This window comes from Brachyhypopomus gauderio, chromosome 11 (genome assembly GCF_052324685.1).
Source record: "Brachyhypopomus gauderio isolate BG-103 chromosome 11, BGAUD_0.2, whole genome shotgun sequence".
NCBI classification, from domain to species: domain Eukaryota; kingdom Metazoa; phylum Chordata; class Actinopteri; order Gymnotiformes; family Hypopomidae; genus Brachyhypopomus; species Brachyhypopomus gauderio.
Window position 1 is genome coordinate 12272306 of NC_135221.1, and position 13827 is coordinate 12286132.

The window sequence follows — 13827 nt, forward strand, 5'->3', positions numbered from 1 at the left end:
GTGAGATTTGCTGTAAGGGCAATCATGGCTCTGATTCATGCATGTTGTTCAGCATGAAAGATTCTCAGGAAAGAGTTGTGGGATTGGTGGGGTAAGTACTGCTGCGCAAATGTACTGAAGTTCTCCCTCTCACACCTGCCTGACTGGCCTGGTGTGAAATGTGTTTCTTTGAGCAGTTTGAGCATAGAAGAGATGGTTTGGTGTTCTCATTAAGAGATTAAGTCCAGCCATTTAGTAATGGCCTTTAGTGCCAGGGTCCAGTTTCATTAATTATTGATGACTCCTTGGCCTTCATGCTGGGGTCTTTGTGCCTGAGATCCTAACTAAAGAGTTAAGAGTTAAAAGTTGAGCTTTTGATGGCAGATGATTTGGGGTCTTATAAAATAAACATGAACATTAAGTTCTAGTTGGAACATGCCTGTCAAACTTTCTGTTTCTGTTACAAAATCCACTTAGCGTAGGCTGCCAAAGACCAGACTGCTTCAAGTCTCTCCACCACATTGTAGGAAGCATTAGATCAGCCACCAAGGCCCACAGGTTGTGGCGATCACAGCCAAAGAGAGCTGGACCGAACGCTCTGGAGGAGCAGCAGGAGAGATCCACATTCCCTCCCGTTTCTCATGAATTCCTGCCATCTGGGAGCGCAGCCGTCCGAATGTGGCAGGGTCGATCTCAGCTTGATGGGAGAAGACAAATGGCGAACCTCCGCTATGCTCTGGCCTATTAGAAGCAGAAGATGTTGAGCTTCAATAAATGTTTACAGTGGATGGTATAAGTCCCTTGTTCCTCAAGCAGTCTTGAACATGAAATTCCCTTGGCATGGGCGGATACAACAAAAACACTTGCGCTGCTGTCATGTAAACAACTTCATTAGATCTGACTTTTTACATAGAATTACATAGACTTTTTCATTTAGAATTCTTGATTTTCACTGTTTTGCTGGACAGTCACAGTGTGTAACAAATTGTGTTCATTGTTCATTGTCAATTGTGTTTTTTTCTTTTTAAGGGCTTTCAGTGTTGCTGGTCCCAAGCTGTGGAAGAAGACTCACTTATTTCAGTTAGCATATACTTGAGCTTCTGTACCATGATTTATTTTTGCTGATGTTTATTTCTTTTACTTAAATTTTTTTGTATGATTTTATGTTCTTGCTTTATGTACAGTGACCTTGGGTGGCTTGAAAGGCGCTTTTAAATAAAATGTTTATTATTATTATTATTATATTAAGACCTCCTTTGGCTGTGGAAAACATGAGAAGGGCTACAGACTGGAGGTTACCAGGACCCGACCTCCTGAGGATTGGTTCAATGGTCGCTTCCGGAACGTTCTCCTGACCTCCATCGCTGTAGTGCCCATACATGACCACACGGTGGCTACCCTTGGAACTGCAGATGGGCGGGTCATCCAGGTAAGAAACAAAGGATCATGGGTGATTTAGTTTTATAACAAACAAACCTTGATCTGTGGCCCAGTTTACATTTTGGAGAGTAAAACATTCATATAAGTGTTCATGACTGAGCTTATCTGTGAGTGTCGGGTAACACTTAAAAATAGGCACCACAATTACTGACTCTAGTACTTTCAAAACAGACAGTAGACAGTACACAATAAATCAAGATTATTTGCCCAAACCCAAAAGCACTGCAAACACGTCTGGCAGAAGTGTGCAGTGGTCCACAGTATTTCCCTGCTGTATTGTGCGTCTTCTGTGAACGGGCAGGATGTGGGTACGTGACCAGGGAAAATGGCCTGGAAGAATGAAGCTGCAGGTGCCAGGACCAGGTTGGAGAACACAAACCTTTCCTGTTTGCTCCACATTCATCTCTGACCTCGCACCACCACTTTACCAGAACCTCCAGTTCATCATGAATCGGTTCCAATACATCGGATTTCTTATCAGAAGACTTGCTAATCAGAGTTTCGCAGAGATTAGCAAACCTGTGTTTGAAATGTATTTCTTTCAGAAAAAATTAATATTTTTTTTTTTACTTTTTTTTTTATCTTTTACTACCCATGTTTTAGTCCCCAACAGTTTTTGATATCTCCACATTTCAAGAGGGTCACATTCAAGTAACAAGACACCATATATTCATTTTAATAAAAGTTTTATATGTCACTTACACACTACCACCACCCAAACACGCACACGCACAGCTGCAGAACTTTGTAAACAGGGCAAGACAGAGTTAGGATAAGCGAGTGAGAATGAGCAGTGCAGAGTAAGAGAGAGAGAGAGAGTGTGTGTGTGTATGAGTGTGAGTGTGTGTGTGTGTGTGTGTGTTTGTGTGTGTGTGTGCACGTTGAGAGAGAGAGTGTGTGTGTGTGTGTGTGTGTGTGTGTGTGTGTGTGTGTGTGCGTGCGTGCGTGTGTGCAGAGAGTGTGTTTTTGCAGAGTGTGTGTGTGTGTGTGTGCAGAGAGTGTGTGTGCAATGTGTGTGCAGAGAGAGTGTCTGTGTGTGTGCAGTGTGTGTGTAGATTGTGTGTGTGTGTGTGCAGAGTGTGTGTGTGTACAGAGTATGTGTGTATGTGTGTGTGCAGAGAGTGTGTGTGTGCAGAGTGTGTATGTGTGTGCAGATAGTGTGTGTGTGCGCACAGAGTGTGTGTGTGTGTGTGTGTGTGTGTGTGTGTGTGTGTGTGTGTGTGCACAGAGTGTGTGTGTGTGTGCAGAGTATGTGTGTGTGCAGAGAGTGTGACAGCTGCGCAGGAACACGGTGGAGAAGCTGAAGACTAAGCTCTGGGCTTCCATGACACGTCCTCACATTTCTGTAGAATGGCTGCAGCTGTCTTTTTTTTTTTTTTACATTTTTCGCTGAACTTTATTTTGCCTCTTTTGTCTAGACGTGGAGATCTAGGCAAGGGTGTGTGGCAGCTCATTTGTCCCATAAAGCAAATGAGAGAAGGCAGCAGAAAGTGTAACAGGGGATACAAACCCAGGTCTCCAGATGTGGGTGCCATGGAAGATCGAGAGAGGCAGCAACTGATGTGAGGCCCCAGAGCAGCTAGGAAGGAGACTAAAAGCAAAATACCAGGTCCAAACAGTAAGTAGCGCTAGCTGGGCAACTAGTGGAGAAGGTCCTCCATGGAGAGACCCAGAGGAGTTATTAGACCCAAGAGACGGAGTTAGAACCTCCAGTGTCGGGGTTTCTGGGAAAGCAGACCAACAGGCCTGGAACAGGAGAGCAGAAGGAAAACTTCATGGATGAACAACTGGCTTTCCCAATGGGAAAGAGGAACCAGGCTAGAGAATGTGTGAAAACCATGAGGAGTGGTTGAAGGAACGTGAGAAGGGAAAGGTGCAACTCAAAGCATATGGGAGAAACTCAATGGGTGACGGAGGAAAAAGAGGCAGCCAGTAAGGTCTTTACCTGAAATACCAGCCTTGTCTTGTGCTGCTCTTAATTAGCCAGGAGTACAGGTATGGTTAATTGCCTCCAATTACCTTGGAGCTGCTCTGTGTTTCCCTTTGGTGGCCAGAGATGGCCTACAGTATGGCCAAGCCTCCTGTATGTCCCAGCCTATGTTTCAAAATGAAGGCAAATAGAGAGAAACAGTTTAAATAAGAAAGTATAGAAAGATGTATGACAGAGGTACAAAGCGTCAGCATCCACGTGTGACTGTTAAACCACTGGGTTCCCATACAGAACTCCTTATTCTGTGTGGAGACATTTTGTTCTTACCATTCCCTGCCAGAATTACCTTGTGTCTATGAGACTTCCTTTATCAGACTTCCCTTATGACACTTGCCTTATGAGACCTTATAAGCCATGATAAATTTTAATTCACTATTTAAATTCACTATTTAAATTAATAGTGCATCATGTATTGGTGCTCTGAGTGCACAGCCTTCTTCTCTCAACAACTTCCCCATTCGTGTCCATTTTCTGGATCGATTTTGCCATGTGATTTTTTATGATTATTGTAGAGCATGATGTCTTCACGGTGACCCACTGCATGGGTAGTAAAGGAATGCTTGTTTCCCACCTGTGTGCATGTATGAACATTTAGGTTTCATCAGTACATCCTCTCATAGAATTTCACTTCTCTTTGTTTAGACTGAATCTCACACCATAGTTTCAGTAGATAATGTCAAAATTATCCAGTACATTTGATCATAACAGTAACTGAGCTGTCGTGCTCACAGCACTGATCTCATTTTCAGATTTTCTCTCTTAACACCAAACAAAGAAACGAATGCGTTCCCATTCAAATATTCAGATTTTTTACTGACTTACTGAGTTTTTCCCCTAATTCCAGACCGTTTGGCCTTTTCAACACTCAACACCCCCTTCTGGGAGACAGGTTCTTATTTTACATTCTTAATGTTTTCATATGTATAAACGACATTCATCATTGTACGCGCCCAAATTCCCCAGATTTTCGGCCACATCACTAAACATAACTCCAGTGAAAACTTGATGAGATGGGAAAAAAAACAATCTGAAGTGATTCCAGATTAATGTACACAGGAGTGCGAATAACTGAATTTTCCTGCTGTATTTTTGAATATGGCTACTGTCTGTTGGCATTCTAGGTTTCCTCTTTGTAAGGACGTAATGGAGAGGCAGATTGAGATATTTTAAGAAGAGAGAATATTTTCTTGAAATTTTTTTTGTCCCATTAAAAACCATTTTGCAGTGTGACATGCATGTCATATGTATGACTTTGTACATATTTGTATCTAAAGTGTGTTAATATCTAGATCTTTTCAGCCACTTATCAATTGGATAACATATAGTTGTGCCTGGTGTGTGAAGGTGCCTGGTGTGTAACATGTAGAGCCATTGATAAATGGAGCTGGTTTTACATTATAGTCTATTGCATATTCATTCTGGTTGTAGATTATAGTCTATTGTATATTCAATCTGGTTTTTACTCTACATTTTAGTTGCTTATCTTGTAAGTTCCGATTTTCCTTGATGCCAAAATCTTCAACTAATTCTTGGAGATGTTTCAGTGTGCTATTATTGAACAAGTGTAGGTGTGTGATGCCTTTGTTAAAAACAAGCAGTGACTTATTAACTGTGAAATGTGGGTTGTGCCATATGGGCATATATGTTAAGTGATATCTCAGAGTTTTATGTTTTTAATTCCCACCAAGCTATTTGAGGTATAGAACTTTCACTGCAATATGAGTGTCATGTCTTTCTGTAGTGGTGTAAGCACTAATCTTGTTTTTTGTTACTCCATTATGACAGTGTCGGTATGGCTAGTGTTTTGAATCATATTGCATTGGTTTGGATAGACTGGAATCGTGATTTGTGGATGAGGCAGATGAGAACAGACATCCTTGCCTGGTACTGTGAAACAGTGCACAGCTTTGTGAAGTTGGTCGGTGATAATGGATGACATATCATAGGTGTATAATATCTTAGCCCAGTGTATTAAAGATTTAAAATAAAAGATATAAAAGATTGCTGCCTTAAACCACAGATCCTGTATCATTAACAGCCCACACTCCAGTACCCTATTCAGACCCAGGCTATCTTAGAGGCCTGTAATTGCAGCCTGACCATGGATGATAAATGTTAGTCCAGGTGTGTGTGTCTGGAGCCAGCGCTCTGCCACCTCCCAGCATGCTACAGGCTGCAGCGTCTTCACGTCCTCGCTCCGCCCGAGGCTGATGCCTTTGTCTGCTGCTTTAGTCTGTCGTCTCGTCCTGACAGAGAGTCAAACGGGCGTTATTACATGATCTCTGGCACGCGGAGCTTTGTCACTGTACAATGATGCTGCCTCTGGATTCCACTGGCTTTTGATTCCGATAATGTCCTGAGGACACTACCACACACAACCTGTAATTTGACATCTTCTAACCTGCTCTGAGAAAAGGTTTCTGAAGTGGCCTGTGTTAAACTGAACATTAATTTAAGTCCTAAAAATGACAGTAAAGAATTAGAGACTACCTTCAAATTTAGCCATTCGACAGAAGACATGCAACACATAGTGTTACACACAGCCACTTACTTCATTATTGCATTAAATAACCCTTTTTAAAAAATCATTGTTATTAGAAATGATCATTTCACTATCCACAGCAAAGGCCTTAAATGTGAGAGGTCACTCACTTTGTTTGTTCGTGTCCTCTGCAGGTGGTGGTCTCCAGATTTGGCAACACAGAACCGCATGTGGACTTCCTCTTGGACACGCGCCCCGTGTCCTCAGAGGTAGCTGTACTGTCTCCACAGCGCCAGGACGCCTCCTTACTGCTGGTCACCGGAAACAAGGCAAACAACTCTGATGTTTTAACTTTTGCTAGGTTTAAATAAGACATTGAAGCTCTGTGTTTCTGTAAGAGAAAGGAACGTATCATCTGTGTGCATACATTTTCTGATGTATTAGTAATGCAAAGTAGCTGAATGTTTAATAACCATTAGTTCTGATAATTTGCTTGATATTGTCTATAAATCATTAATTGTTTTTGTTCTTATCTACACTGGCATACACTCTGAAATCAGTACATTTAATCAGGGCAATTTTTATATTACAATAGTTGTAAGCTATAGTTTGAACATTTAACAAAGTGGCCCTGTAACTTCAATCTGACTTGATCTTTTGAATAATCATTTATATGACACCATTATCCATCTGTAACGTGCAGGTGTCCAAGGTGCCCGTGATAGGTCCGGGCTGTGAGCACTTGTGGAACTGCAGCACGTGTCTCCTGGCTCCTGCCTTCATGGGCTGTGGATGGTGCAGGAACAGGAACCTCTGTTCACGCTCAACACACTGCACTGATTCACACTGGAGCCAGGACTCCTGCCCCCTTCTCATCACCGAGGTAACTGGCCTTGCTACTGGTCAGCTACAGGCAATATTGCCATGGTTACAAAGTGGCCACTAGCATCAGTCTAATATAATTAGTGCTTTCTAAGGTAAAATGCACATAAATGAAGCCCTGACCTTCATTGATTTTGGCTGCTTTAAATGTTGTGGTATTTTGTAGAGAAACCTGATGGAGGAATTTTAGAGAACTCTTAACCTATTTAAAGGTTGCAATTAAACCTAAATATAGGGTAATGTTAATCTAAATGGCATTTAGATTGTGTCATAATGTTTCTTTTTAATAAATTGTGTTTTCACTTTGCAATAGTCAACTTTTTCAGGTGAAACACCTAGAGATCATCTGTGTGTTGCTAAATTTGCAATGGCATTTACTGATTTGCCGGTGGCCACTGGTAAGGTCATTTTCATGAAGTGAATTAAAAAAACATACTGTGCAACACATGCTGATATTTCTATCAGTGTTTGGCAAACTCTTTGATCTTTATGCAATGAGTTGTCCCCATATTTGAATCAGCTGCTCCGCAGTGCCAATTAATTATAATGAACTACCAACCTTTTGGACGTACAAGTGGCTTGTACTGCACTAGATAACAAGAACTCATTTACAGAAGTGAACAGAGGTGAATAGAGGTTTCTCTTATTTCCTGTAGGTCTTTCCTGCCACCGCCCCACTGAAAGGCCACACCAACATCACCATCTGTGGCAAGAACTTTGGCTTCAGTAAGAAAGAGCGCTTTGATGGCAAACTTATAGAGGTTCAGGTGGCTGGAATGAAATGCAAGCTGAGCAAGAAGGACAGTAGCAATCACAGGTAAGTTACTGGGAGATAATGGCATGAGGCCAGATTACTCGTTAACTGTGTGTAACTCATTATCCATCAGACTCTGATTTTTTTTTTTTTTAGGGAAGCCTACCTCAAAGTATTTTGCAAATTTATCTCATTCCTTCTGAATGAAAGAATTGTGCATCTGTCTCTGTGCAACCCATAAAAACCCATAACTGTCCATCTGCAGAGATGAAGTAACTGATTAGTGCGTTCACCCCAAAGACGGTGTCACTCGTGATATCAGAAGGACAATATGTCACACTCTCTTCATAGTGAGCCGGCCACAGAAAGCTTTGCATGTTGCAGATTGTCAGTTTGTACCCAACAAACTTAACCCACATACGCCAAAGTCTCACTACCTACTGTCATTCCCTACAGCAACACTCCACAGCCATCTCATTGTTGTTGTGGGGGGGGGGGGGGTATAGTGCCTAGTATGGGTCTAATTAATAAATTAGCTTGGCTCACACTAGTCTACTTACTCTTCTTACTCTACCAGCTTGTTTATTGTCTGAGTTGTGTGAGATGTTTTTTGTCTTTGTGTTCAGGTTGGTTTGTGGCCTGGATCATGTGAACATGTCCAACTCCAAAAGCTGGGTCAGAGTGCACAGTGGGAAGGAGGAGGGGCAGATCAAGGGCTTCTCATTCGTGGTAAGAAACCAAAGGAAAAGTCTCTTCACAGAACAATGTTCAACCCTACATACGCCGAGTTGCATTTTCAAGTATGTCTGCACATGATTAGATCGTTTTTCAGTGAACCTGGTGATTATTCCATATAATATTTTGTATATTCAGAACCCTGTGATTAAAGGAATCTTCCCTGAGTTTGGGCCCAAATCTGGGGGAACCAGGCTGACCATCAGGGGCTCCTACCTGAACAGTGGAAGCTCAAGGAAGGTTACGATTGGAAGTTCCACCTGTGAGCTTCAGAGGTGAATCACACACCTGCAAACACAGAAACGGGTAATAACATCAGACATGATGAGCAGGAGTCTGTCATTTGTTACTACATCAGTATAATTGTGGGGTGCAGCTGTCTCCTGCTTTGTTGAAGTTACTTGGGATTCTAGTTACTAAGGATTTGGGCAAGTTTTGACAAACATCGTTTTGTGTGTGTGTGTGTGTGTGTGTGTGTGTGTGTGTGTGTGTGTGTGTGTGTGTGTGTGTGTGTGTGTGTGTGTTGCCTCCAGTGAATTGCCCAACATGCTGACGTGTCAGACTCCGTCTCAAGACTCACCCTCCCAGCACAGGGTGAAGCTGCATATGGATGGAGTGATACATGAAGCTCCTGCCATCTACACCTACAACAAGGACCCTCTCATCCACCGGGTCCAACCCACGCGCTCCTTCATCAGGTGGAGCCCACACTCCACTCCCGCTGCAGACACTCACACACAGGCTGGCATTTCGGTTGACAACCATCATCAGGGCAACAGAGTCAGCAGCGACATCTCAGGCTCAGGGCTGGAAGTGATAGCAAGAACATGCAGATGATTGACATCACAGAGGCTGCGTGGCTGTGTGGGAGGGGAATACTGTGTGCAGAGAGAGAAGCAGAGGTGTAGGAGAGATATATCACAATGAACAGGGCAGGATTTGTTGGATGGAGTTACAACAGGGGAAATGACCAAGAATTCTGGGAAACAGAGAAAGAAAAACAGGGAAGCTGAATGAAAAAGAGAGTGAGTGGGTCATTGAAGAGAAATGAAAGATTTCAGCACTGGGATACATTACACTGTGGCTGTTACTAGACATTGTGTTTATATGTGTGTGTGTGTGTGTACATGACTACAGCGGAGGCAGCACAGTAATAGCGGTGTGTGTGTGTGTGTGTGTGTGTGTGTGTGTACATGCCTACAGCGGAGGCAGCGCGGAAATACCGGGGTGTGTGTGTGTGTGTGTGTGTGTGTACATGCCTACATTGGAGGCAGCACAGTAAAAGCGGTGTGTGTGTGTGTGTGTGTACATGCCTATAGCAGAGGCAGCACAGTAATAGCAGTGTGTGTGTGTGTGTGTGTGTGTGTGTGTGTGTGTGTGTGTGTGTGTGTGTGTGTGTGTGTGTGTGTGTGTGTGTACATGCCTACAGCGGAGGCAGCACAGTAATAGCGGTGTGTGTGAGTGTGTGTGTGTGTGTGTGTGTGTGTGTGTACATGCCTACAGCGGAGGCAGCACAGTAATAGCAGTGTGTGTGTGTGTGTGTGTGTGTGTGTGTGTGTGTGTGTGTGTGTGTGTGTGTGTACATGCCTACAGCAGAGGCAGCACAGTAATAGCAGTGTGTGTGTGGTGTGTGTGTGTGTGTGTGTGTGTGTGTACATGCCTACAGCGGAGGCAGCACAGTAATAGCAGTGTGTGTGTGTGTGTGTGTGTGTGTGTGTGTGTGTGTGTGTGTGTGTGTGTGTGTGTGTGTACATGCCTACAGCGGAGGCAGCACAGTAATAGCGGCGGGCGTCTACCTCCACTCAGCCATGCAGCCTCAGATGGTCCTCACTGGTCCTCCCTTCAACAAGGACAAAGAGGTTTACGTGGTGAGTGCGTGTTTCACTGCACCCACACACCATCAAACCCCCCATGGCCCACGTCTCCCAGGTGCTATAGTCATCAATCCCAGTGTTGGGGAAAGAGCTCTTAGCGTGAAGGAGAAGAACGTGCAGGAGCTGCAGATGTGGAGCGCAGATGGAAAAGCCACACGTAGCTCTCCACCCAGTCAGCACCTTCAGCTCCCAGTGTGGAGCACAACCTGTTTGTTCTCCTCATATCTCACCAGTGTCTCACAGGATCTCTGCAGCTTCTCAAGGTGCTACAAAAACAACTCTGGAACAAAGAAATCATTATTTTATATATTTTAACATGCTTTATTTCACATTTCTTCTTTGTTATATTTAGATCAGTGTATTTTTGCGTTAATGTCGTTGACTGTGATTACCTGTACACTACACAAACACTTGATGTGAGGTCCTCAAGCTGGTAATGGAAGAGATCATAAACACAATGTGAGCCTGTTGCTAGAATAAAATAAACAGCAAATCCATCAATATATGTTGGGACACACATTCAGTTCTCTCTCTCTCTCTCTCTCTCTCTCTCTCTCTCTCTCTCTTTCTCTCTCTCTCTCTCTCTCTCACTCACACACACACACACACACACACACACACACACACACACACACACAAACACACAATATGTCACACACACCCTTTCATGCACACCATGGCAGTTATGACTGAGTACATATTAGTGTTGCTGGACAGATTGACCTGAAGCATTAAAAATGTGCATTTGGTCTTCTCACTGAAACACTCCAGTCTGAAGCTTTTGTTTCTAATACAGCAAACGATACTTAAACGATAAGTAGATCACATGTTGTGATTCCATGCATTATGAACTACAAAGATTAGAATCTTTCAAATGACTTCCCAGCTGTTACACTGTACATTCCTAACTGTAAACTATAAGGAATTCAGTACTGTAGTCCTGAATTATAAAGAACAAGTGGTTTATTGTTGAGATTTTATTGGGAATCTGTGTAGAAAAGCTTTTCCTGCCTTGAGTCTGAGTTGCACTAAGTCTGCCTCAGTGGCGTAACCTGAGGAGACCTGTCATGCTTTATGCTGAGGTCGCTTCAACGATGGCGGAAACAGAAATGCGGTTTGGAGTCTTGGGTTTCTTTCTTGTGGGCTGGAGCCTTGTTCTGGTCACTGACAAACCTCTCGTGCATCTGGAGAACAGGAGCTCTGTGGATCCTCACAAACCATCAATGAGCTTTGCATCCTATCATAATTACACACAGGAGAATCCCCCAGAGACAAAACTGAGTGAGAGTAAAGGAGCAGAATCATGGACTTCAGCAAAATCAGTGGGGGGGAATCTCAGGATCTTTCCTCCATATCTGCCACCACTATCTAATCCCAGGGTGGAGCCTCTCTCTAGGCTTTACAGTGAACATAAATGGATGTTAACAGACAACATCGTGCTGCCTAAGGTAGGAATCATCTGGGAGATAAAGCTGATCACCTGTCCGCGTGGTGTAAGAGGTCATGTATTTTTTATCCACTCACGGTGACTACAGGCCTCTATTATGCATCAGAAGCCTTTGTAGGGTGCTACGTTTTATGGATTTAAAATGTACTATATCCCATACATTATAAGGCAACGCCACCTTTCTCAGCCCTTCCATGAACTACATGAAGAAGAGGAGGCAGCCTGGTCTGCTCTAATTTCCTCGGTATGACGCGTCCATGATGGATGTTAAAGCTTTGCGTCCCAGATGTCCCCTCAGTGGCGTTGCACAGAGCGCCGTGTGGTTCTGTTCTGTTTGGTTTGGTTCTTTTATGTCTTTGTCCTTTGTTTTGTTCATTTCTGTCCATTTGCAACCGCCTTCTTCTGCAGATTAACACGAAAGTTAACTTTAGTCTAATGGCTGTTATTGCTGACTCCGTGTTAATGGTATACTTCTGGAGGAACGTGCTATCTGCAGTATTGTTATTTTGTGCATACAGGTTAGTTTACAGTGTCTCCTGAACTGTTATTGACATTCCTTGATATTTAATCTCATTCTGACAATCTAATGTTGCATTTAGATTAGGGGTGGACATAGATTAATTTTTTAATCTAGATTAATCTCACTGAAATCTTGAAATTAATCTAGATTAATCTAGATTAAAATGGCTCATTCAGAATATGCGTGCTACTAAAAGTATTTGATATAGGGTTTCTTAATACAGAGGGTGCATTAGACCAGGGGCTCATCTCCTGTTTCCAAAATGCATCAATGACTGCTTGAGAAAGCTGTTCTACTTTGATACTTGAAGAAAAAATACATGCTCAATAAAATGTAGGCTACTCGTGTTCAACGGTTTATTCAGTTATACATGAAAATAGTACTGTATGCCTACATACTTTAAGAGGGCATTTTCAGTCAAACACTAATTTGTAAGCCTACATACTGTACATTAAAAGGGGTTGATAACATGTTTATTCAGCTAAACATGAGATCTGAAATGGAAGCCAACATTTAGTACATTTAACCTGTTTTTGGCGGTGGCGACTCTTCCCCTGGGCTGCATCAGTGCTTGACCCAGCGTCAGCAGCATTAGCAAACGGGTGCTTTGCATTTAAATGGTACTTCAGACTGGTAGAACTCCTACAATAACCTAATTCTGAGTTGCATAAGGTGCAAACAACTTTAGTCAATTTCTCCATTAGGAAGCTTCTTAAAAATGAATTTTCCATGAAGCAAACCTGGCGGCTTCGTGGCTGCATCCATGTAAGCACATGTGCGATTTGTTGTTGTAATTCACTGGTTTGAAAACTCGTTCTCGCACCTACTGTGCAATTTGGTTAGGAATACACCCGAGCTAAACTATCAAGGTGAAAGTCATCATAGTTTGCTTACCCATTTTGACCCAGCTCCCAACCCAACTTTAAGAACAGATTAAGGGCGATAATTTTTATATCGCCCGATAAGAGTATCACATTATCGAATGCCGTTAACGCCGATAATAACCCACCACTAATTTAGATACATTTTCCTCATTCAACTTGTAATTTGCAAGATGTTCACTTCCTGGTGCTTATTTTCCTGTAAGACCATTTCATTTATGGAGAGAGAGAGAGAGAGAGAGAGAGAGTGTGTGTGTGTGTGTGTGTGTGTGTGTGTGTGCGTGTGTGTGTTTGCGTGTGTGTGTGTGTGTGTATGTGCATGTGTGTTTGCGTGTGTGTCAGTGCGCATGTGCATCATGCGTGTGTGTGTGTGTGTGTGTGTGTGTGTGTGTGTGTGTGTGTGTGTGTAAATGAATGTGATGAGCACTTTGTGTTTGCCCTCATCAGGACATGGTGAGGGGAGTATGGTGAAGCTGTTGACAGGGACAGTAACAGGGCTTCAGAACGGTGGCTAATCTGTATGTAAGACACATGTGGGAAATGGTCAGATGGTTTTAATAGTGTTGATTGTATAGTAATGATCAAGGCAATAACAATTATAAAGTTAAAGTTAACAGACGTTTTTTAAAACTCATCAATGTGGTTTAGGTAAAAAATGAATATTGCTACAGAATGTTCTTCAAACTGTTTAATGTTTGCCCAGAAAGACTTAAAATGTTCTTGAAATTACCTTTTTTACATTAGACGAACATTTTGTTTAATCTTTCCCCATGCCTTCCATGACTTTCCCTCTTATTACAAAGTGTCTGGGAGCGCTCAGACTCCAGACTGGATCAGTTATAG

The 13827-nt window shown here is 42.7% G+C and overlaps 1 protein-coding gene across 1 annotated transcript in view; it reads left to right on the plus strand.

The window, feature by feature from the left end:
• LOC143527615 (hepatocyte growth factor receptor-like) overlaps window positions 1-13827 on the plus strand; it is a 40181-nt gene that overhangs the window by 13092 nt on the left and 13262 nt on the right. The window contains exons 3-10 of the mRNA XM_077022920.1: window positions 1229-1408; window positions 6086-6220; window positions 6595-6774; window positions 7430-7590; window positions 8154-8256; window positions 8401-8537; window positions 8796-8960; window positions 10025-10130. Of these exons, the coding sequence (XP_076879035.1) occupies window positions 1229-1408; window positions 6086-6220; window positions 6595-6774; window positions 7430-7590; window positions 8154-8256; window positions 8401-8537; window positions 8796-8960; window positions 10025-10130 (1167 nt within the window). The remainder of the gene's footprint in view (window positions 1-1228; window positions 1409-6085; window positions 6221-6594; window positions 6775-7429; window positions 7591-8153; window positions 8257-8400; window positions 8538-8795; window positions 8961-10024; window positions 10131-13827) is intronic.